The sequence below is a fragment of the Xyrauchen texanus genome, chromosome 8 (assembly GCF_025860055.1).
Source record: "Xyrauchen texanus isolate HMW12.3.18 chromosome 8, RBS_HiC_50CHRs, whole genome shotgun sequence".
In the NCBI taxonomy this organism is placed as follows: domain Eukaryota; kingdom Metazoa; phylum Chordata; class Actinopteri; order Cypriniformes; family Catostomidae; genus Xyrauchen; species Xyrauchen texanus.
The window spans coordinates 26,179,655-26,205,155 of NC_068283.1; the positions used below are offsets into that span (position 1 = coordinate 26,179,655).

The 25,501-nt window shown below is 37.2% G+C and overlaps 1 protein-coding gene across 1 annotated transcript; it reads right to left on the minus strand.

The window, feature by feature from the left end:
- Window positions 1–427: 427 nt before the first annotated feature.
- Window positions 428–23,008, minus strand: mylk5 (myosin, light chain kinase 5). Its single transcript, XM_052131310.1, has 17 exons — window positions 22,726–23,008; window positions 17,512–17,661; window positions 15,962–16,114; window positions 14,670–14,879; window positions 14,245–14,280; window positions 12,533–12,660; window positions 12,006–12,159; window positions 11,612–11,923; window positions 6,394–6,493; window positions 5,636–5,839; window positions 4,844–5,061; window positions 3,662–3,785; window positions 3,410–3,562; window positions 3,154–3,286; window positions 1,389–1,473; window positions 1,160–1,282; window positions 428–822 (listed from the first exon to the last, which is right to left on the minus strand). Exons 1-17 carry the CDS (start codon window positions 22,907–22,909, stop codon window positions 602–604), a joined length of 2,688 nt encoding a protein of 895 aa, XP_051987270.1. The 5' UTR covers window positions 22,910–23,008; the 3' UTR covers window positions 428–601.
- Between the last annotated feature and the right edge of the window lie 2,493 nt (window positions 23,009–25,501).

Sequence of the window (25,501 nt, forward strand, 5' to 3'; positions counted from 1 at the left end):
CTTAACCGATTATTCAGCTTGTGCCCGACTTAAAAGGTTGTATTAAATTCGCAAAAAACAAACTCCCTCCTCTTAATAGAGCTTGAATCGCAGATTTCCTTCACGATAAGATGTACACGTGACATATATTATGATTCACTACATCATGAGCAATCATATTTTGTCGTCAATTTTTTATTGTCGACGTTGTCGATAACATGGACTAAACGTTACAGCCCTAATGTAAACCTGTGTGAACTTTTTGTTTGCAGATGTCACATATGATCTAATGCAATGACATTAAGAATTGTGTGTCTTAAGTGTTCTAACAGCATCCAAATACTTTTTAGGGCTACTGTATGTTGAAATTCAGAGGTCTGGCTTTGAGAAATTGATATTCGGTGCATGTTCATGAACAATAATCATAATGACAATAACATCAGATTTTTTTTATTACAGTTTTAACACTGAATCCACAATTATATCAGCATGTACATTCATTCCATCAATATATTTGAATCTATCTGTGTGTGTAAACAAAATGTGTTTTGTGTGTGTGTGTTATGTATATACACATTTCAATGCATAGTAAATCTGTAATCATTAGTGTGCAAGTAAGAACCTATAAGCTGTCTTTCTCTACTACTGCAAGAGTAGCAGAGCACTGCACCTCCCCATGTACATTGGTGGCTCTGCAGGAATACAGGCCACTGTGGTGCAGAGAGACATTCTCAAGGGTGAGAGTACAGCTGCCATTCTCCTCATAATCCACTGTTACATGCCCGTCCTGCAACTCCAACAGCTCACCCTGTCTTAACCACACCACCTCAGGGTCAGGGTAACCTGCAAGAGAAAGACTGCAGTTCAAAAGTGTTCCAAGGAGAGAAAGGGAACATGTCCAGGAACAGTAAATGTGAGAACAGTGAAGGAAAGAGGAGGAATGCACATGTCATTTTAGAAGATATAATTTAGTGGGTTAAACGGGAAGAGACAGAATGTAACTTCCTTTAATTAAGCGGAAATATCTGCCACTATAATATACTTGGTATTATTTTCAGCTGCATATTTCGAATGAAAATATAAACACTACTGCACATTTTACACAGTTTAGCTTACAAATACCAGTTGGAAATTATTTGAGGCTGGAGAAGGTAAATGATCTCTATCAGTGTGTCCTAACCTGTGATGTGGCAGGAGAGTTTGGCACTGGAGCCCTGTGGGACAGTCAGGTCAAATGGAGTCTTACTGAACTCCGGTTTACACTGAAGTTTCAGCTCCAAAGAATGCAGTGCCTGCTCTGTCTCTACAATACACAAGAGCCAGAAGACTGCCTGAAACAGTGTGTATGAAGACTAAAATATTTATATAAAATCACATTTTTAAACACTTAAGTTAGTTTTCTTTCTCACCATCTACAGGGCTCAGGCACGCAGCACCCTCTGGTTTAGACAATATAGCCATCCTCTTTAGAGCCAGCAGAGCTTTGCCTGTTTTCTGAAAGCCAGAATTGGGAGAGTAAGAAAGTTAAAGGGGGACAGTTAGTACAGTTTATTTAATATTGCATTGGAGGTCTTTGTATTGTGCATACTGAATAGTTGCAGCGCTTATCCCTGATCTTTGCATTTTATTTTTATTCTTCTTCTTCTTATTGTTCTTCTGATACATATGTTTTGTGAAAAAATCATTTATATCTTTTGAACGTATTCTTGAATTTAAAACAAAATTGTTATGCATCATCAACATTATGGCCTGAGGACACCTGAACTGTTTGGAGACAGCGCCACCTATAGTTAGCAAGATAACCCACACTTGTGTACTTACTCTAAAAATGCTATGCCTCTTTGCCATGACTAATTCATGTTGACTGAGTGGCACATGTAAAGATTTTGGCAATAGTGCCAAGGGCTGTTGGTTCAAACCCCACCTCATCAAATCAAATATTAGAAAGTTTTATAGTTCTGTAGATTTTAGTGTTTTCTTACTAAATGGTTGCTGGGCTTATCCCCAATCAATTAAGATTTTCATCTTTGTTGAAAATTTACATGAATACGAAGTTGATTACGATGACTGCTTCGCATGGCAGTGTTGCTCGAAGCTGGTATGGCCGTTTGGTGACTGATAAAGTCGTGGCTCTGTGGTGCAGTGGATTTTCCTTTGAACTCTGGAACTTAAAGTCATAGGATTAAATCCATTTTGGGACGATTTGTGGTTTGTGCTTGCTATGTACGTCATATGTACTCTTTGGGTTGTGCTTAGTGTTGAGCAGTGATTGCTGCTTGCAGCTATATTTTTTTTATTATAATTATACTTTTAATCCATTAATTATTTAAAATTATCAATGAAAATATTTTAAAGCTGAAGTGTGTAGATTTTTCGGTGTAAAAATGCTTTCTCCTATCCCAACTTAATACAGTATGCAGAGACATTTGGTTGTAAGCCAAAACAAGTAAGCTACTTGATGTTCATTTTCTCAAAACCTGTAAACACTGTCTCTGTAGCTCTGTAAACATTTAAAAGTTTGTTTTGAGCGACCCGTCCAGCCCGACACAGCAACATTGACTCAACCAATAGCCTGAGACAGGGGCTGAACTATGGGTGTGTTTGATCAACGGTAGATGGGGCACTCATTCAGAAGGCTGTTTTAAAAAGTATGAAGGCTATTTATTTATTTTTGCCATTCGATGGTGATGTGGCACAGAAATTACACATTTCAAATGTAAAATAATAGAAAATGTATTATTTTATCCAAAAATCATCTGTGTTTGCTATGAATACCATATTTATGCCCATTAGAGAGTCGTGCCCTTCCTCCTGGGTCACTTGTACTGAAATCAATTGTGAGGTACTGCCAAATGCATAAATGCATAAATGAATTGCTGCCTATGAATCGCTCACTTACAAGGCTCCATGTCAGTAAGGATGCTGCCATGATAGAAGGCATCTGTCTATGTAGGCTGGAGGCTGCAAGGCAGCTCACTATGTTTTGGAACATGTAGTTTACTCCATGTCTTTTTGCTTTTCGGACATCTTCATCTGCTATGATTAACTCACTGCAGATACGCATTTAAAATTCAAGACATTTTGATGGCTTATCTCTTGCATTCACTCATTTAAATCTACAATGATGGTCTCGTATGCACATAGTAATTAAACACTTCATCATTACTAGATTACCTTCCACTTTTGCCTTGTCAGGAATTTCTTCATCTTGTCTTTGGAGAGGTTTTTGTTGATGCTACTGGTGTTGTCTACACTCACAAATTCCATCCAGGTGTGAGCCAAGGCATCTTCACATGACAGCCTACGTCTGTTACCAACACAGAGTAAATAGACAACTAAGCTGAGTATGAAAGCGTGTCGACCCAGGTTCATTATTTTTTAAATACTGAACATATTTGTAAGGGAAGGGAAGTGATGGATATTGATGAACCTGATATCTTTGTTGAGCAGAGAGCTAATGAAATCCTTTGCCAGGTCAGTGATCTCTTCAAAGCTCTCCTCATCAAACTCCCACTGTGCTGCTGTTACGAGAGACAGAGTCTCTGTGTCACTTTCCCCTTGGAATGGAGATTCACCACTCAGCCTATATGGGAACAAATGCCATTGCATGATTCAACACTAGGGGGCAGCAAGAACAGTCTTCAGCACGACAGCAGCAAGCAACAGTGGTGTTGTTACTCACAGGATGTAGCATATGACCCCGATGCTCCACATATCAGTGGCCATAGTGACAGGCTCAAAGTTGATGACTTCTGGAGCAACAAATTCTGGAGTGCCATGCATCACCTTCAGAGGTGTGGAGGGGTCTAAGGTATATAAGAAATGCATATGCACATGCACACACACACACACGCCCACACACTTACTTTACTTCAAGAATCCATCCTAACAAAAAGCACTGTGGCAGTACAATGACACAGTGATGGTATCAAATTGTAATACACTCTACTGAATGGTTGCCATATTCATGAATCATGGTCTTTAGATTGTCCTCCAATATAATTTAAAGAAAACCATTGTATTATTACCATCCTAAATATAATGTAATACAAACTATTTATCATGGTCCTAGGCATCACTTTGTATTAAAAAGTGGTAGGGACATAGATGAATGACATTTTAGTTCAGAATGACTGTTTGGTCTCATGGTAAAATTTTTAAGTTCTAATCTGCCGTAATATAATCGTATTATTTTAATAAACGAAGAGTGCTTCTGCACGTTACTGGATGTATATCATGTGCAGGGACACATCTGTTTGCATTTTGCTTTGTGATTTATCTAGAAAGGATCATGAGCAGCAGATACAATGCATGGGGGTGCCTGTAAAGTGGGGCGCCAGCGGCTCACTAAAGGTGGTGCAGTCGGCCTCATCGACACCTCTAACATAAAACTTAACATAACATAACATAAAAATTTTGTTTTGCATACCCGCTCGGAAATGTGTAGTTGCGCCCCTAAGTTGAGTGTATGTCTTGTTGCACACATCGCTGCCCGCTTTCACTCAACGCCACTGATAACAGCCGCAATGAGCACTCATTAAAAATACAAACTTCGGTGCTGGATCGCTGCTTATGACTTACACATGACTGAAATGGAATCTCCTGCTCAAGAATTAGATATGTTTCTTTGACATTAGACACTTGCCTGAAGAAAGCTACTTTAAAAAGTGGTAGGGACATATCCCATCTGTAAACGACACCTATGATCATGGTACCATTTTCAACAACTACAAACAGGATAATACCAGGCATAGCTGGGTATAAGGGGATAAGGGAAGCTGTGCTCCCAATTTTTTAATTTTTTATTATTGAATATTGAAAATTAACATATTGTTTGGACAATGACATATGAGTATATTCTTACCCAGCTTGCTAGCAAGTCCAAAGTCAATGATTTTGATTTGAATGCCTGTTCTGTCCACACAGACAATGTTTTCAGGTTTAAGGTCCAGGTGGATGATGTCCTGCTGGTGCATGTACTGAATGCCCTCCAGAATCTGGCGTATGTAGCCCACACTGGAAGCCTCAGTGTGCTCAAAACTATCATCTACAATACGCTCAAACAGCTCACCGCCAGCAACACTACACATACAGAAACATAATATAATCATGCTGTGTTAATTAACAAAATACTATAATGACCAAAATATTGTAATTGTTGCAGAAGTTAATGCATAAAACCTGTTGGCATCTCTTCATATCTGTATATTACTCTTATCAGAACCAACAAAGTAAATGATCTGCTTCATATCAATATCAACTACAAGGACTAAATGGACAGGCAAACTTGTCAATTAAACATTTTCATGGCGTCTTTAAAACACACATATACAAAAAATATAGAAAAATATGCACAAAAAAACTATATTGTACAATGCCGTTTTAGTGCCGTATACATTACGTCTCTTAACAAAGTTATCTTCATTTTATTGTGACTTTATTTTCAAAACACTACTCAATGAACACTATCTCATAATGCTTCGACTTTACCATCATTAATTTGCTTTATTCTCAAAATTTTACTAATCTCATAATGCTTACATTTTGACTGTTTTATTCATCTTAGATTTAGATTACATGTAATGTTGTACATGTGTATTAAGCGTGTTGTTCCAACCAATCACTCATTACCACCTACCACAATCAGGATACTTACTACTCCATCACCATAACCATCTCAGGTTTGTTGTCATACGCGGCGAGACACTGCACCAATTTATGGTGGTGTAAGAAATTCATTAGCTCTATTTCTTTCCTCGCCGCCTCTCTCTCCTTTGCTCGCCGTCCCTTATAGAACTTTCCAGCGCATACACGACCTGTCTCCTTGTGAGTCATCCGAAACACCAGTCCAAACTTCCCTCTTTTGAGAGAATCAAAATGGTAAAATTATAACATGCTTACAAACCAGAAGTAACTATATGTAATATGAAATTTTGAAATTTGACCAATATCAAGTGATCATTGTTTCTCAATGTCCTAGCTTTTTGTCTATTCAGTTGTTAAGTGAACTTAGTTACATTTTATTTTTTGCCTAAAATCTGGATTTCTTGGATGCAGTTCAGGAAAACACTTCTAACTATTAAGTGCATGAACAACTTCAAAATATGTGAACGATTATGCCATTTCCAAAGAAAATTGAGCAGCCCTGACCTTCTAATTTTAGTTTTGAATCATCAAACTTGGAATGTCTTTGTGTAAACGTGATTATTTAGCTAGCTATTTTTCTGGGAAACAGGGTCAGTTATATGGGTTGTTTTCTCTTTTTGATGCAAGCATGCATGCAGGAACATGTACACTTTCCATACACACATACTCATTACAGGGATGAAGTTTCTTTTAACTTGACATGTACTATGAACAACAGCTATGAGGCCTGTTGAATGTGTGTGTGTTTATTTGTGGATAAGTACTTACACTCCTAGTTTTTCCTGAACAATATAGTGGTCAGAAACTTTATGCTCAGTGTTGATTGTCACATTTACATATTCCACTGGTGTCTCTTCATTGGGCTCTCCTTTGAAAGAGAACATCACAGAATCCATCACATCCATCATGTCAAAGCCTCATTATCACAGATTGCATGCTTTGTGTTATTATTTTAAACACGTTCTTCAATTTTTTAATCTGGTTACTGAGCTTTGTGCCCCTAATTTGAGGGAAAAGCTGGGTTTATGACTAAAAGCAAAAAACAAAAACTAACTATTGAACAAACACAAAAGATACACTATCTGGCCAGAAGTATGTGGACATGAACAACGCACCAACATAGATACTTGTTGAGCGTTTAATTTCCAAACCACTGGCATTCATTGGGAATTGGTTCTCCCTGACAGCTTTCACTCTTCTGGAAATGCTTTCCACTAGATGTTAGAACATGGCTGGAACATGGAATTTGCTTCCATTGATACACAAGATCGTCAGTGAGGTCAGGCAATGTTGGGTGATTATACCTAGCTCCTGTCTGCATTCAAATTCATCCAAAAGATGTTCAATAGCTTTGTGTAGGCCAAACAAGTTCTTCTACACCAGACTCAGTAAACCATTTCTTTATAGACTTCGCTTTGTGGACAGGGAAATGGTTATGAAGAAACAAAAAAGGGCCCTCACCAAACAGTATCCGCAAAGTTGAAAGTACACAATTCTGTTGTTTGAAGGGTTAAAGGGTCATGAAACACTAAAACAACGTTTTCTGATTTGTTACCAGATATTTATGTGTTACACATGATAGAAGACAAAGTGAGTATCCTTAATAACAAATTACAACATTTTATGTGGTGGTGGTGGCGTAGTGGGCTAAAGCACATAACTGTTAATCAGCACATAACTGTTAATCAGAAGGTCTCTGGTTCAATCCCCACAGCCACCACCATTGTGTCCTTGAGCAAGGCACTTAACTCCAGCTCTGGGGGGATTGTCCCTGTAATAAGTGCACTGTAAGTCACTTTGGATAAAAGTGTCTGCCAAATGCATAAATGTAAATGTAATATAGATAAACCTTTTGCCTAAGACAATAGGACTCTCCCTAAATTCGATAGGTCTCTCTGTAACCAGTTATCAAAAATTAATTTAGTTTTTTAAGTTTGGATTAAATTTAAGTTGCTGTCTAAATGTATATGTTTTTGGATATATAAATTCCCAAATATTGAATACACTCTTTAACTGGAATATTAAACAACGATAGCTCTGTTGATTGATGTAGGCAAATTATTTCACATTTTGCATATTTATCTGGAGGCCTGTGGCATTGGAGAAAGTTTATACTAAATAATTTGCTATTCTAATTTGTTTTTTATCTTTCAAAAATAAAGTTGTATTGTCAGCCAACTGTGAAATAATGAAATACCACAAATATAAGAATTCTGCACTAAGCTTGTCGAAAGAAGTTCCACTACTAACAAAAAAATAAAATAAAAAATTGTTTATGAAAAATACTTTTTAATTATTGGACTGATATATAACTGAGCTATTAATACCGTCATTAAACATTCTTCGAACAAATTTACTTCCAAAACCAAAAACATTTAAACAGTGGAACAAAAATGTGTGTTCAGTTGTGTCAAATGCCTTTCATTTTGACTCAAAGAGGATTTTCTTTTGACTGAAAATGCTAGTTAATGTTATTTTATTGGACTGAAACTTTTTGACTTTGTTCCCACAGGGCTAATTGATTGTAATTTTTTCACTTTGTTACACTTTTGGTGTTCCTGGTCAAAAATATCTGGCCTCTTAAAAATTGCTAATAAATCTCTCATTATATTATATTATCAACAAAAAATTTAGCAGATCTTTATTCAACTTGTTTTCTTTCAATTAGCACAGGTTTTGTATTTCTTTTTGGAACTTACTGATTGTAGTCCTCATTGACCTGCAGCTTATGCATCAAATTTTTGAGTGAAAAAAAGAAGCATTATTTGTGAAAAATTTGAAAATATTTTGTACTATTTATCACACTAGTGTGCTTTGTTTAACCAGGGAGTTTGTTTTGAAATGATTTTATTTTGTACAAAATGGCACAAAGTCACACTTGTGGTGTTCCCGGTGGTGACCGGACATTGAAAATGAATGGGGGAGATAAAAGTTTAGTGTTCAGGAGTATGTTCATCCATTAGATGAGCACATATGTGCATGTGTGCTTGCAAACATAAAGGCCTCGGACCTGTGCACATACACATACACACACACATTCGTGCACACACGAACACACATGCACAAGTACAGGCACAAACTCTGCTTTCCAAAGGGATGAAATTTACCCTACCCTGAACTGCATCCAACATCTATCCAATATTATCACACACACACACACAAACACACACATTTTATGACAACGTGTTTTGGAATTTTCGTGCTAATTGAGAGCCAGGTGCCAGCGTCACACACCTTATCTATTTCACAAGCAAAAGGGAAGCTCAAGCTGAGATATCATGTTATCTAGTTATCTAGACAATTGAGTTTATTTCGAATGTAAACATTAGTTAGCTAGCTATCAAGAAAAATTAGCAATAACAACTCATTGACTGTAGTTGCCATGATGTCCGTAGGGGTCTCTCCTCTAACAGTGGGATGATGTCCCAGCACACTGTCTATGAAAGTTCACAGAGCCATGGAAAGTCATTTATTTGGGCACCGCTGCATCCATTGTGCATTTTGATGGATTCATACTGTGCCTGATTTGTTTTTTTTTCCTGATCCTGTACCATTGTGTGCTTTGACATTGTAACCGCCTTAATCCCTGATTGGCCTTGTTTGTCCCAAGGGTAATCGGCCACTGGCCCCGAGAAAGCCCTGAGGAGGCACGATGAAGCCCTAGAAGTGACAGTTGGAATGCAACAGGCCCTGGCATGCATGAGCATGCCCTTACTTGCCCTGATAGTCGAAACGCGACTAATGTTTTCTAATATAAAGAAGCTTTCCCACAGCTAAGATATGTAAAGGCCTCATAAGGCCTTGCTCATCATACACTTTGTGGCAGCACAATGGCCAAGCGGTTCTCTGTGCATGAGGCTCTTGATCACATGACACTAGACCATTTGCCTTGGTTCATTTAAAAATAAACGTCTTGTTTTTTTATGAACTTCCCAATTCATTTTCAATGGTCAGTCATTTTTGACCGGGAACACCACAAGTGTGACGTTCTACCATTTTTTAACTAAATAGAAGTACTTCCAAACAAACTTCCATATGAAACGTTAAAATAAAATAGTGTGTAATTTTCATAGCATAGATGTTTTCTTATGGTATTTCATGTAGTCAGAATAACCCATAAAGAATGCTTTATTCACTCAAAAAATAAAGTGCATAAACTCTGAAAGAAAACAAGTTGACAAAAAGATCTAATCACATTTTGGTGATAATATAGCATAATGAGGGATTTAGAAGCAATTTTAATAGGCCGGTCTTCGGAACACCTCAAGTGTGACTTTGTGCAATAATTTACTAAATTAAATTGTTTCAAATATACTTCCTGTTTAAACATTAAAGCATACTAGTGTGATAAATAGTACAGCATGTTTTCATATATTATTTCATATTGAAAAAATGATTCACAAACCTTTTTCACTCAAAAATTATGACCATAAGCTCAGGTCAGGGAGGCCTACTATCAGTAAGTTCCAAAAAGAAATACAAAACCTGTACTAATTGAAAAAAAAAGGAAGTTAATAAAAGATCTAATCCAATTTTTGGTGATAATAAAGTATAATGAGAGATTTATAAGCAATTTTAATAGGCAAGTCATTTTTGACTGGGAACACCTGTCATGTTCACTGTTGTCTTTTGTTTTTTTGCTTTTATGTTGAAGTTTAGTTTAGTTCCTGTTTGGTTTTTGTAGTCCTTTGTAGTTTCATTTTATGATTGGTTTTCCCTGATTAGTTCTCATTCCCTGATTGTTTCCCCAGGTGTTTCTAATTCCCTTGTTTGTTCCTTTTTGTATTTAAGCCCTTAGTTTTCTTGTTTGCTTTGCTGGTTCTTGCATGTGTTACTATGCTCTGTGCCAGAGTTTGCCTGGTTTTAATTAATAAAAGCTGCACTTAGATCTGCATTCTCTGCCTGCCTTCATCACAGAAGAACCAACCCCAGATGGATTAATTGAATACTCATGTATGTTTTGCACCATTGCCAGATACACTGGATATGCGGACCGACACCAAGTCCATCTACCAGATCGGCCTCCTTGCCCAAGGATGGGAGGAGTTGCCGGAGACTGGTGAGTACACTTGGATGGCATACGTGGATATGATTTGAGAGGTTTGCTCCTGAGGGTACTCTCAACGAGCCCACGCCTGCCACGGCCAACGAGCCAACGCCCACGCATGCCACGGCCAACGAGCTGGAAGCCTCGTCCGTCCCAGAGCCAGCGTTACCAGGTTACCAGCGTTACCAATCTGCCTACCACAGCTCCACCCTCTGAGCTTTCCACGGCTCTGCCTTCCACGGCTCCGTCTCCCGGGCCTTCCACGGCTCCACCCCAGAGCTTTCCACATCTCCGCCTTCCATGGCTCCACCTCCCGAGCCTCCCAGGCCTCCTGGCCCAGTTCCTGTCCTGTGGCCACCTCCCAGGCCCCCTGACCCAGTCCCCGTCCTGTGGACTGCTCCGTCTGCCCCTTGTGCCCCCTTGGACTGTGTGTTTGCAACCCTTGGACAATTTGTTTTTGTTTCTTTTTTTTTTGCTTTTTGGAGCGTCTGGAATCCGTTCAAAGCGGGGGCTCTGTCATGTTCACTGTTGTCTTTTTGTTTTTGTGCATTTGAAGTTTAGTTCCTGTTTGGTTTTTGTAGTCCTTTTGTAGTTTCATTTTATGAAACCCTTTTTTCCTGGAGGACAATTCATTATACCATATGACCAGCGCTTCAAACTCTCAAGCCCCTCAGTGTCAGTTGAGAGAGTTGATAATACCGCGATGCAAGTTTGAGCTGAAAGAGGGGTGTTTCATGACCCTTTAAGATTTGTCTTCAATGGAAATAAAGGGCCTTGCCAAACTACAGGTAGATAATTAGAAGGAGGTGTCTGCATACTTTTGGCAATGTACTGTAGTGTATATTTAAACAGCTAAACTGGCTAAATTGTCTAATCAAAAGAGAACTTTTTTTTAATCATATTTGCCCTTACTCATGTTAAAGTATATGTCCACCTCACCTGGGATGTCCATCCTGATTGGCTGCGACTCTTCACTCGGTTCGCTGACCCCCACAGCGTTATAAGCTCTGACCCGGAAGCAGTACTCTTCCAGTGGCTGAAGCCCTGAGTTCACCCTGAGTGAGGTGCTCTTGCACTGGGTGTTGAGCTCTCTCCAGTAGTCAGTCTCACCAAGGCTTTGTGACCGAACCTCAACCACGTATCCTGTTACAGCACTTCCTCCATCATAACAAGGACCTGACCAGGACAACACCAGAGAGAGAGAGGAGAGAACACAGGCCACAGGACAGGAGGCAGGCGGCTGGGGCCGGTCTGGAGAAAACACACACAAAAATGTTATGCAAATGCACAGTGTAGAAGTTGTATGCTCAATGTGAGGGCTATTGGAACTTACCAATAACACATACGGTCACTGTGTGTTGGGCGGAGCTTTTGCGATCTCGCACAAATATAGTATAACGTCCAGAGTCCTCAGGCAAAGCTTCAGAGATCACAAGGGAACTTCTCTGATCACAACTCTCTATACGAAACCTGGAGTCTTCCAACACCTTTAGAAAGATAGACAGTGACATCACTCCCCTGTCATAATTTTCTCACCCTCATGTTGTTCCAAGCCCATAGGACTTTCTTCCATTGAACACAAAAGGAGTTGTTAGGCAGAATGTTAGCCTCAGTCACCATTCACTTTTATTGCATCGTTTTTCCATACATTATAAGTGAATGGTGACTGAGGCTAATAATCTGTTCTTTTGTGTTCCACAGAAGAAAGAAAGACATACAGGTTTGGATAAACAACATGAGTTAATAATGACAACGCTTACATTTTTAAAGTATAACTAACTTTGACTAATGTTTTGACCAAAAACATTTTACTCTAGAAAAGTACAGCAATGGAAGTTGTTTGTTTAAGTGCTTATATACCTCCTCTTTGTTACGGATCCAGCAGGACACTACAGGAGAGCTGCCTTTGAATGCACAGGTCAATTCGGCTGTCTCTCCAACACGGACCTCCAGACGATTTAATGGAGCTACAATCTGCAAAGGCGGTGCTGTAAAGGGGGGGAATCACATATTAGACCTCTTTAACATCTCAATTGTTTTGCCTAGACACAATGAGTTTAAATGAAGACCAAAGGGGGAGTCTGATTGTTCTCTTCAGAATATGAGTCTACATAGTAAGCTCACATATTGTATGTATTCCTTAGAGTAACAGATATTGAGAAAGTGGACTGAAAAACTGTCATTATTCAAATCAACACACTTGACTGAGCCTGATAAAACCTGCTTATGCATGATGACCTCATATTCTTTGACAAGACCAGTCATTATATATTATAATACAGACCAACCATAGAGAATGTCCACAGATAGCAGTGTGTTTTACATGAAAGATCAAAAGACTGCAAACAAACACCCATCATATGGTGCATGAAAGCCCAGCCCACAGTTACAAAGAAAACCCACCTCTCAGTCTGGACTGAAAACATATGTTTTAGTTACATACAGTGGCCCTAAATAAGAATTTAGACACTCAATTTAAAGAATATTCAGGCTTCAATACAATTTAAGCTTAAGCAACTGAATTTATGGCTTAACACTGATTAACACAAAAATGAATTCCGACTTGTTCGGCTTTTAATTACTTTTAACCAACTGGTCACAAGGTTAGCCTATTTTTAGTTGTTATATGAAGTAAATTCCCCTCAAGTTCACATAGGTGTCTCAGCAGAGTAACCACAGGTGAAGTAGACATGCTCCACAAGTGTTTGACAATCAAACAGTCTTCAAATACTTTGAACAATTTGTCTATTGATTCATAATTTTAAAAACTTACAAAATTATTTTTGTAAAATGTTTTCATTGAAAAGTGTGCTTGTGCCATTTTTCTTTAAAAAAAAATTACACTTGGCTTAATATATTGTTATATTACAATATTCATACAATTTAAAGTGTGGCTAATGTGTCCAAAAACTGTTTAGGGCCAGCGCTGTCACAGTAAATCTGACACTTACATGACAAAAAGTAACTTAAAGCAAATTTCTATTTTTATGTCTCAGTTTTATCAGTATATGGATGACTTAAGCACAAATAAATCAGGAATATTACTTTGGATGTCAATGGTTTCAGTATTTGAAAAGAGAAAAGTCTAAGGAAAATATCAGTGGGTACGATGCAAACAGACCAGTCCCTGGTATATACAACACTAACAGCCCTTGAAGGAGACATAAAGTCTGGAAGTAAAAATCTGCGGAGTGGAACACAGACCTTACCGTTCAGAGCCAAATGACTTTGAAGCAGGTCACAGTGGTTATACTTTAACTTGCAATTATAGACAAAAAAACCTTCCCCTTAAAAAGACATGGTTTAATTGTATTTTATTATAGGTGTGGGAGGCTAAAGATCAGATACCCCTTAAAAAGAAGAAATGAGGAAGGAAAGAAAATAACTTTCCCATGCCCAAGATTGACCAGCTTTGACCAGCTGGAAATCAGCTACCATGTTCCAAAACACAGCAATTTGAGCAGTATTTTCTTAATACTGTTAGGTTGCTGGTATGAAGCATTTTTAGTCAAAGAGCTAAAAGGTTTAAAAGAAGAACTGAAAGTGTAAGACAGACATAGTGATAAACTTACCTGTACCTGAGCTGCTCCTCCTTTTGACAAGCACGTCTGTAACAAAAGATAGAGAGAGCACTTGAGAGCACAAATATGAGAGGAATCTGGTGTGTGTGTGGGTGCATTTGTGTTAAAGAGCATGCAACAGATAATCATCGCTTATCATCAGGGGTGGAGTCAAGAGGACAGGTACCATATGTGTTTGTGTCTAAGAAAAACATGCAACAGATAAAATAGAGGAGGTGCTCAACATATAGTGCGACATAACCATTAGCATGCTAAGCAGTCAGGAAATAATTAAATGCTTGGGTTAATTCTTTTCCTGACAAAAAGTAGAACTAGAAAACACAGAAGTTTGGAGATTAGCCTGAATTAAATGTGTCATGTATTAAATTATATTTCCTCCTCATATGTACGTGTAGAGGTGGTTGTTTGTGACATACCTTTCTTTTGCGTTGGGGAGCATGTTACAGGGCTTCCTGTCTGGGGGGTCACAGGTGACTGTGGGCCTCTGAATACACTGATGTCATCTGGAATGTTCTGAGGTGAGTTTAACCCCTCGTTTACAATGTTAGAAGTGTGTGGATTAGCGGAATTAAGAGGATGAGAGTTGTGTGTGGTATTGTTATTGACCCCAAGAATCGTTTCATAGTCTTCAAAGTCCATTTTGACAGAGGGACAATTTATTGTGTTTACATGTTAGAATGAGGGAGTAATGGTTATGTAAATAAGCAAAAAAGTGAGAGAGGATGAAAGAGTGAGACAAACAAAAACAACATTAGATAGGGAAATTAACATTGATGGTCCAAGCAACACAAAAACACACACATAGATGTTTACTTAGGTATCTAAATGGGGACATACCATACCATATTGTTTTCATATTAGGCTAATTATAGTTACTATTAGGGTTATCTGTATTAACCTTTATTATTAATTGATTTTTACAAATGAGGATGTACCTAAATGTCCCCAAAGGGTGGTTTTGTCCCCAAACTATATCTTACATACAACACACAGGCTAAACACAGCTAGGCTATTTTATGTAGACAGAAACACCTCCACACCTCTTTAGACTCCTGCATTCAAAAACATAGTGTTAAGATTTACGCATTTAAGTTATATATATAATCCATCAAATTGAATTGAGAAATATATTTTTTGTGTGTGTTAACTATTCAACAATTTGATGGAATTTTGTTATGTATTTTAATTTAGTAATTTAAATCTTAAAAATAGGCTTTATGTTTTTTTTAGTGTGTTCATGTTAGGGTCCTCTCATGTTAGGAGTAGTTTATCCAAAAATGATAATTCTGTCATCATTTAATCTCCCTCATGTTGTTCCACATCTGTTTGACTTTCTGTCATCTGTGTACCACAAAAGCAGATTTTAGGCAGAATGTTTCCCCCAGTCACCATTCACTTTAATTGTATGGAAAAAAGATGCAGTGAATGTGAATGGTGACTGAGACTAACATTTCACCTATATAGGTTTGGAACAACATGAGGGTAAATAAATGATGACAGAATTTTCAGTTTGGGGTGTAGGCTACCCTTTAACTGCCCTTCTGTTGGAATCTAACCCAACTTCTCAACAAATCGGATTGCGTTTACACTGACATTCATCACTCTTGTCAAACTACTGTTCTGTACATGCAGACTAAGCTTGGATTTTTGATGTATCAGTGTGATGATGCTGAATGTGTGCGTTTGTCTATGAGTGTTCTTGTATTACCTCTTACACACACTGCTGCACTGCTGGATGTTTTTCCTGCAGTGTTTTCAGCTACACAGGTGTAAGCCCCAGCATCCTCTGGAAGACACTCGCTAATTACCAGTCTCACCGCTCCTCCCTCTAATGAAGATTTACCAAACTGAACAACCATTCCTGAGACAAGGGTGTGGAATTGATGGAAAGAAAGAGGGAGATAAAAGTATGACATTATAAAACTAAGAGGGGACATCATTCATATACAATGAGATATCATATTTAAAGGAATGCATTTGATTTGAGTTGCCATTTACAAATGGAGCTAAATCTCAGCCCTGTTGAAAAAACCAGCATTGCTGGTTCCCAGCTAATGCTTTGGATGCTGGAATGTAGGATGGTATCCCTGCCAGGATTCTTAACCAACTTAACTCGCAAGCATATCTTGGTCAACTAGCTTCACCAGAAGGATCAAGCATTGCTTCAGTTTTTTGTTGGTGAAACACCCCCACCCCAACCCTACTTAGAGGTTATACATAATAATAATAATAATAATAGTGATCATAATTAAAACATTTAAAATACATTTCTTTCAATCTGGAGCCATACATTAAATACAAAAGATTTTTTTGCAGATACAATCTACTGTACAGTGTTCATACTCATTGATCATTATTTAAACAAAAGCAAGAGTATAGACTATATTCCTGATTGGGGTTATTTAATTAGCATAACTGCAAACTTGAATAATAAGAAATAAGATCTGTCTTGAATTGGACCTGCGTACGGCATAATAATAAGCGGTCCTGCAACGACATGAATTTTCATGAGACGATGACTTGAGGCATTAAGATAAAATCTAGTTGTGATAAAGTCTTCTTCACGAGATCAAGGAATGTGTCTGATGATTTTATTTTCATTGAAGTCATCTCTGTGCTGGCTCGTTTCATATTTGATTTGGATACCGCTTTGAAAAAAAAGAACACTACAGTCTTGGATGAACTACTTTTCAATGAGTTTGTTTATCCAAATCTAATCAATATGTTTTAATACAAGAATTTAATATTTACAGAATTTAACTACATTTTATATTTTAAAATGTTGTTCAAAAATTTTAAAAATTATTTCTCCATACACATGCAGCGTACAGCCGCAGCCACTCAAGCAATGTAAGATAAATTCAGCCGCAGCCACTGATCTAGAGTCAGCCTTTCCGTTCTCACTAGCAATATATTTAGAATTTTGGTGGTGAAACTGATCCTATATAAGCAGTTACAAGCAGTATCATCCCTGATTGGCAATTGGAATTCTCTGTCAATTTCATATATTCATTAATGTAGCCTACACATCATGCCCATGGCCAGGGGGAGGCTAGGCCTTCCCCAGTCTTACACACGCTTCACCTATGCTGGTGACTAGTACCTACCCAGTATACATCAGCCAGGACCAGCATGGAAATTCATATTGGTCTACTCTGGTCTTGTCAGGGAAAGTCTGATAGAGCAACACAAGCAGAACGCTTGAAAGAATTTGATTTAGATTGTAATTAATTGTAAGACCATCTGCCACAGACTCACCATTATGAAGCCAGGAAACATTTATTGGCTGGCTTCCTGTGATAATCCCCTGCAATATGATGTCATTTCCTTCATCCACCATACAGTCCTGGAGGGGCTCAGTGAAAAGGGGTGAATCCAGACCCCTTGTATGGTTGTGTTTCTCGCTCACTAGCTTGACAGAGGAAAGATGGCACAGGAAATGCTGTTACGCACTGTGCTGAAAGCAGCATAAAAATTTTGATACGAATGAATAGAGTATGACCGAATTACGAGAAAGAAAAGCAGACAGGTGGAATATACATTAGTCTCATGATTTGTATATAATACAAGGTGATACACATGCACCTCTGTGCTCAGATTCAACTTCTTTAAGAACGACTTTTCTGCATGCTTAGTGCATCACACCAAGATCCAGCTTGTCTAAATGTCAGTTATTCTAATGTAAAAACTACTGATGAAGGGTTGAGATAATCCTAAAAGGAAGGGAGAGAAAGTAATGCTGATATGACAAGGCTCAATGCATTACGTTTAGGATACAATGGGGCTAAATGCACTCCTTAAGGAAATGTAGCTTTTTTTCTGGTCACAAAATGTATAAATATACGTAAAAAACATATGTATTTTTATTGAATATTGATGGGGCAACATCAGTTTTGTGAAAAGAAATAAGAACGGAAGGTTGTTTCGATTAAATTCAGTTTAAAATAATACAAAAAAGTGGCCTTTTACCCCCCCACATTGTGTAAAAGGCTCCCTCACTTGGGGTAAAAGGACCCTAGGTGATTTAAAGTGATGATATGTAGATACCTGGGCAATAGTTATAGGGCACAATTTGTCAACTAACTTTTTTGAGTAACAAATTAAGATGATGCTTACTCAAAATAACCACTTCAGAAAAAGTCAACCATTTCCTGATCATTTCAAACATATTTGGCATTTTATTGCATCTTAAATACTTTTTTTTTGTCTATAATTGCTTTTTAAGACCTCTTACAAATCTATTTATCCAACTTAAAAAAAAAGAAAACATTGTGTTTAATGGGGGCATTTTGCCACTGCAATGTTTTGTTTTCCCCCCAAATATTAACTTTTCACTTACTGGACAGTTAATGACCTTAAAGCAAACTATTTTTAACAAAACAAAAAAATTCTTCTTTTGAATTTCAGGGATTTTCAAAAAATTATAAAAATGAGATAAATTTGCCTCAGAATCAACCTTTAGACAATATGTCACGATCCCCTGTTGTCTGCCCTGTGTTTCACTTGTCACCTGTCATAAACTACACTTCCCATAATTCCCTGCCCTCATCACTGCCAGTCAGTCATTGTTCTCACCTCTATGTCATGTAATCATCATTATCCTTGTGCATTTAAACCCTGTTGTTTCTCCATTCGTAGTTGGTTGTTAAATGATAATGTTTTGTAGATTCTGGTATGTGTTCCTGCCTGAGCCTGTTGTGGATGTTTTCCCTTGTTTATATCCCCCGTGGATGTTTTGTTTGTTCCAGTCTTGTTTGTCTTGTTCTTTTCAATAAACTGAATCTAGATCCCCACTCCTCGTCTGCCTTCATAACACATTACATGCAAAGATCTCATGGATCAGGTAAATTTGGCAGTGTATATTGGCAAACAGGTGTTTAGGAAAGTGATGTGGTAATGTTTGATGCTATTTAGTGTTTTGGGAGAAAATACAATCAAAGGAGCCTTTAGCCCCGTTTGTACCCTACATGACATTTGGATTATGTTTACATACTTGGCAGACACTTTCATACCAATGAGACTTAAAATAGAATGCAAAACTCTGTTAGTGGCATTAGGAGCAGAATGCAAAACGCTTGACAAGCTATGCTTTAAAGCCATCTCTTAATAACTGCACATACATGAAGACTTTAAATACATTTCCTAAGATAATACCTAGTCAACCTGCTACTATACAGACACCTAGAGGCGTCCCGAATTTGTACTGTGCATAGGCGTATAGGTACAAAACCAAGTGTCATCTGCAAACAGATTTCCTCCGTGTTAAATTCACTTAGCTATTGTTGCAATTCATTAAAATCAACTTTTGATTTACATTTTAGTGAATTAAATAATTCCCCCTACAGTTCACACAAGTGTTCTAGCAGAGTAATTACAAAAGTAGTTCATCACATTTTGTGGACGAGTTCCACACAGAGTGAAAACTAGAATGTAGCTAAATACTTAGTGAACAATATGGCTGTTGTTTTATTATTTGATATCTAACAGGCTTATTTGTGTGAAATGTCCTGCTTGAAAAGTGTTTCTTTTTCTTTCTTTCTTTTTTTAAATAATTGTCACTTGGTTTGATATTTTGTTATAATGCAAAGACATTCAGATATTTTTAAATGTGGTGCTAATTTCAAATACATTTTGGTGCCACTACTACATGTCCTTTACAATGACAACAAGTTAATCTTAGATTTTGTTAATCTTGTACCATGGACCTGTTTACAGTATAACATTATAACTATTTTCTGTGTATAGTCTTGTAATTGTGTTGAGAAATCACACAGGAAGAAACAGTTAATCTATAAAAGATGCAAATGTTGAGATGTATTTTGGTATGTAACCACTTTGACACATTTTTTAACATCCTCTATCACACCTTCTCTCTTTGGTCAATTTAGAAACACCAGTGCTCATTTTACATGCCACTAAAGACTGACAAAAAGAGCCAACAGAATGTACAACTAACAAAGAATACTGAAAGTCAAAAGAACAGATTCAAAGTAGATCAAGAGCTTGAGCTGAACTGTGATATCATCTGACAGAGCTTCAACAAACCTGTTTCTGTTTAAAAATGCTGCCACTTACCTTTGTATACAAGGCCTTGGGTGTAGCTTTGAATAAAACGATTAACCTATGAATAAGTGTATAGGTGTGTTTGAACATCGTGGCATTAATAAGTGAAAGGTCTCCTTTGTTGTTGTTTTTTAATTTGTCATGATTGTTGGGGTTTCCAGGCTATATACATGTTGATTTAAAGTTATGATTTCTTAACAACATTTCTACCTGAGAAATTCATGAGGTCTCTTTCAGACAACCACATGTACTGTATCTACAATAAAGGGAACAATTAATTCTAGCCCCATTGATTTCCTAACATTTGTTCTCACTGACCTGGTAGGTCTCATGATCCACTATCCTTTGACCTGGCCTCATGTAGCCTTTGCAAATGTAATCCTTGTTTGCTCATGCAAACCACTATTCACTGGTTGTTATAGCAACACACATGTGAAAAAAGAGGAGGGTGAGTACAATGTAAATGCACCTTACTGAGGAGCACAAACTGAATTGATTTGAGTCTCATTGTTGGTATTTTAACATTGTGGCCTGTCTTGTATCAGGAGATTTGATCAGGAAATGAAAGGAACTTTATTCAGGGTTCAATTCAAGTTAAGCTCACTCGACAGCATTTGTGGCATAATGTTAATCACAAACATTTATTTTGACTTGTTCCTCCTTTTCTATAAAAACAGTAAAAATCTGTTACAGTGAGGCACTTACAATGGAAGTGAATGGGGCCAATTTTTGAACATTAAATTACTCTCTCAGTACCGCTGCCCTTACTCACATGTTATACGTTACTCAAGGACCAGAAAGCAGTCGCGGAACACAGATGATCGCTTGGGGCATCAATTTGGCCAGCAGCGGCCCTGTACTCACTGTTTCAATATAGCCACAAGACATAAAGGAAATGCATGTAAATATGATTTTAGTGTGATTACAACACTTACTAACCTTTTCTGTGTAAAGTTATAGCCAATTTTACAACTTCGTTGCCATGATGATGTCAACAAACACTAAAATTATTGTAAAAACAATTTAAACAACTTTACAGCTCAAAAAATACATGAGTTTTTAACGCATTAATGTAAGAGCTTTCAAAAAATTATATTCTTGACATTTCTGCCTTTAAACCTCCAACAATTGGCCAGATTGTCATTGTAAGTGCCTAACTAACACAGATTTGTGCTTTTATTTTTTTTTTAAAGAAAAGTAGGGACGAGTCTGAATAAATTTTTGTATTAATCACCATTATGCCACAAATGCTGTCGATTGATCTTAACTTGTATTGAACACAGAATATTCCTTTAAGAGTGGTATTCACTGTTGAAATGGAGGTTTGAGGAGAGCACTACTACCAAAAACACACTTTCCCACACAAACCTGGACATGAAAGACAAAACACAAGTTTAAATTAGTGAGAAAGGAATCTCATGCCAATAGTGACCTCTCTCCTACTCATCCTGAGGCTAAGATACAATGGGCTCTGAGTCTACATTAAAAATGATCTTTCTTTAATTGAAACCTGGAAGTAGACAAAAAGTCTTTACATTTTTAAAGATGTGGCATAAAACGAAGAAGAAATTTTTAAGATTGTACACAATTTCTAGGTAACTTATCAACTATCAAAGCAAATTTGTGACATAATGCTCTTTGAAACATCATGCAAACATAATCAGGTTTCGCACAAACTTGTGGATTGAACAATTTTGAGTACATGCTGTCATTAGAGTAAATAGGGGGCATCCCAAATACTTCTGAAATCCATGCATATTTTAAAATTTCACTAAAATTATTATACTGACAATATAATTTATAAAAAATAAAACATGCAAAAAAGAAGTACTGTATTTCACCTGTGATCTCACACTTTTGGACCCCACTGTTTATCTGTATATCACAAACCCTGAATATATAATACATTTATACAGTGATTGATGGAGAAATCTAGAGAATGCTGAACTGTTTTTCTTATCAGAAATCAATGCAGTGACTAGCAAAAACATGTCCGTTCAGACAGAACAAAGTAAACAAATCCTGGGGAATTCACACATAAGGATAAACAGAATTTCACCCAATATTTGAGAGACATCTCTTGTGTGCCTTAATAATCTATTCCTGAGTGAATGCAGCTTTGCAATACAAGAACATCCTCTGTTATCTGAGCTTATAAATACAGAGAAAGTAAAAACAGTGTCTGTCAAGCTCTGATGAATGCTCTATGAAACACTGGTTAATAACCATGACGATTCCTGACGGGGTTTATCTTAGCAATATACTTCCTGCAAAGATCATGCATCTATCCACTACTAAGAAACATTTTGACCTCAACAGGTTTTTAAAGGCAAATATCCAACCCAAACACATGTACTCATAGGCTCTTTCACATACGCAAATTCTGATCCAAGAAGTTTCCTGACTTGCCTGCACTTGATGTCTCTTCAATCTTCTTCACGGCTGTGGCTGTGGTTTTGTGTGCAGGTTGTGGCCCTTGTCCATTGGACCACTTGGACTGGGAACTTGACAGCTGCATCCTGAAAGTGGACACATAAAGTGTCTTCCCCTCACTAATACTCATTTTTCCTGTCACTGTTGAGCAGAGTTTCATAAAATCAAACTCATTTCCCAGACTACTTATAAGACAGCTCCTTTTCGTCCTTTGCCACACAGTCTTTCCTTATAGGCACACATGACTTCTGTCCTCTCTCTTGTTCTATTCTGCTCTGCATCTCTCATTAGTTTGCGTGAATCTGACTCCACCCCATGCTGGGGTTTTTTCTTTCCTTTTTATTTTTTTTATTTTTCAGCCACTTAAGCCCTGGCTACCTTGTTAATTTGGTTTGCAGAATGCCATCTTCTCATTGGGTTTGTCTCAGTACCTCCTCAGCCCCACCCACAACAATTACAACATTACACCTTCTATCTTTGCTTCTTTTTCACACAGAACTACTGTGACTTTGGTAGAGGGAGAGAGAAACTAGAGAGAAAATTAGAATATTAATGAAAGGGAGATGGTATATATATTAATGTTAGATGTATTAAATCTTTGGGAATGTTAACTGTGTATCATGTCAATACATTTATTTTTTTTGAGGGAGAAGAAAAGAAAGATACAAACAGAACAGTGATTATAAATTGAGTCAAAGTTCAGGCATTTCCCCTTCCCTCTCCCTCTGTGATTGCTGTCATGTTATCAGTTGAACTTTGATTGTGTGTGTTTGTATTCCACTGTACCCGCTCAAGAGAAATGTCTGTAATTCATTGTGTCTACACTGAAAAAAGTGGTAAAATGCAATTGTTACTTCAAGAATCTACTCCTATTTATTTTCTTTCATAAAAATGACATTTGTTGGTGTATTCTAATTTGTCTGGCTGATATAGTGAGACTATAAAATATATTTTTATAATATATAAAGAACGTTTTTATGTTACCTGACTAAAGTGTACACATTCAATGGACTAAAAAATATATCTCATTGAGCCTGCAAGTTCATGTGGAGTGCTGCTGCTGCAGAGCACGTACGGAGAGTTGCTTCTGCTTGAACAGATACAAAATTAAGCATGTGGAAACACAAGACATGCTGCAATAAGCATGTATGGCATAATGCTACACATTAAGACATAAATACAATCCCCCAACAAAGCAGGGATGCTGCATAAATGCATTATTTTTGTATTCCCTACCAAGAAGATCTACAGCCAAGACTTGTGTACTGCTGCTGCTCCAAAGTGCCATGTGCACGGAGTGTATTGGCCTGCTTGGCTGAAATGGCTTAAACAGCTTGTTACCTGACTTATTATGTGTGCCTGAACCAGAAAAGCCCAGAGCTTATTTAGCTAGTGACTTAGCCTAGGTATGTGTTTCATGTGGTAACATTTAAATGAACTGGTTTGATTCAAGTCAAAAATATTATTTAACATGTCTGAACTTTGAATCTACCATCCTACTGTAAGTTACACCAACAACACTAATTTAAAGGGTTTGATCAGGTAGAGATAGCGCCATAAGGTAACAATTGCAGGTTAGGCCTACCACTTTTTAGTGTAGTTGTAACACTGATGGCATGTTGGGCTAAAGAATTCTAGGATGCTAAAGAATAAGGCTTTTTATGTATTTAAACAGCAGGAATTGCATTTGTGTTACCAAAACATTTTGCTAAGAGTGCAATGAAAAATAATTAATGTGCAAATCAGACAGGTAAGCAGAACACGATTCATGGTCTCATCTTTTTGTGTGTGTGCAGTGATGTGCAGAGAGGAGCTGTTTGCTTTGGACATGCCAGTCTGAAGAGATAACCTAACATCCAGCTAAAGACCTTGAAAATGGAAACTGGCTCATGTAGAATCAATAATGCAGGAAAACACCATTACTGTATGTGTAATTTGATTAATAGACAAAAAAAGATAATAATAAATTTTTCTATAATCTTTAGATAATATTCTTTATAAGGTAATTTTGACAAATTACAGTTTGATAACTATTTAAAGAGGTAGTCAAGAACAATCAGCCCATCAAGGGATTCATTAACAACACATCTGTGTGTAAATGTTGTTATGGTTGGAATGTGGACAGGAAGATCCTGGAAAAACAATTCATGAATGTCTGGAAACAAAAAACAAAAATCAGCTGTTGCAGACAATTAAACATTTGACTTCTAAATCACAGTTGGTGGAGGATTTCTGTTACTTTAGGATTATAGAATGTGGTTGAAATAGTAGTAAAAAAAAAAAAAAAGCCCTGGAAAATACTAAACTTTTTTCTCCAAAAGTATATGAGCAAACAAAGTAATTCGAAATAATTAAACAATAATAATAATCATAATCATCAATAGCATTATTATAAATAAAAAAAATCGAAACAATATAACACTGGAACACGCATCATATATTAATAGATCAAATTAACTAATTATTTGAATGTTTCATGACATGAGTGCTAATAAAGATGGATTTCATGTGCAGGCGTTGCTCTACATGGGTGCTTGAGTGTGCCGAGTACACTCAAATGAACATCGGAGCACCCTCAGTTGAATATGGAATATTGAATACTGGAAAATCTGCAAATGTGATGCCTATTAAGAGCATTGCAATAAAAACATGCACAATGATTCAATGTATTAGGACTAGAATTAGTGCAATTAGTCTTATATATAAGTGGTCGACAGATATGGGGTTCCCCTTCTGTCACTCACTCGACGTT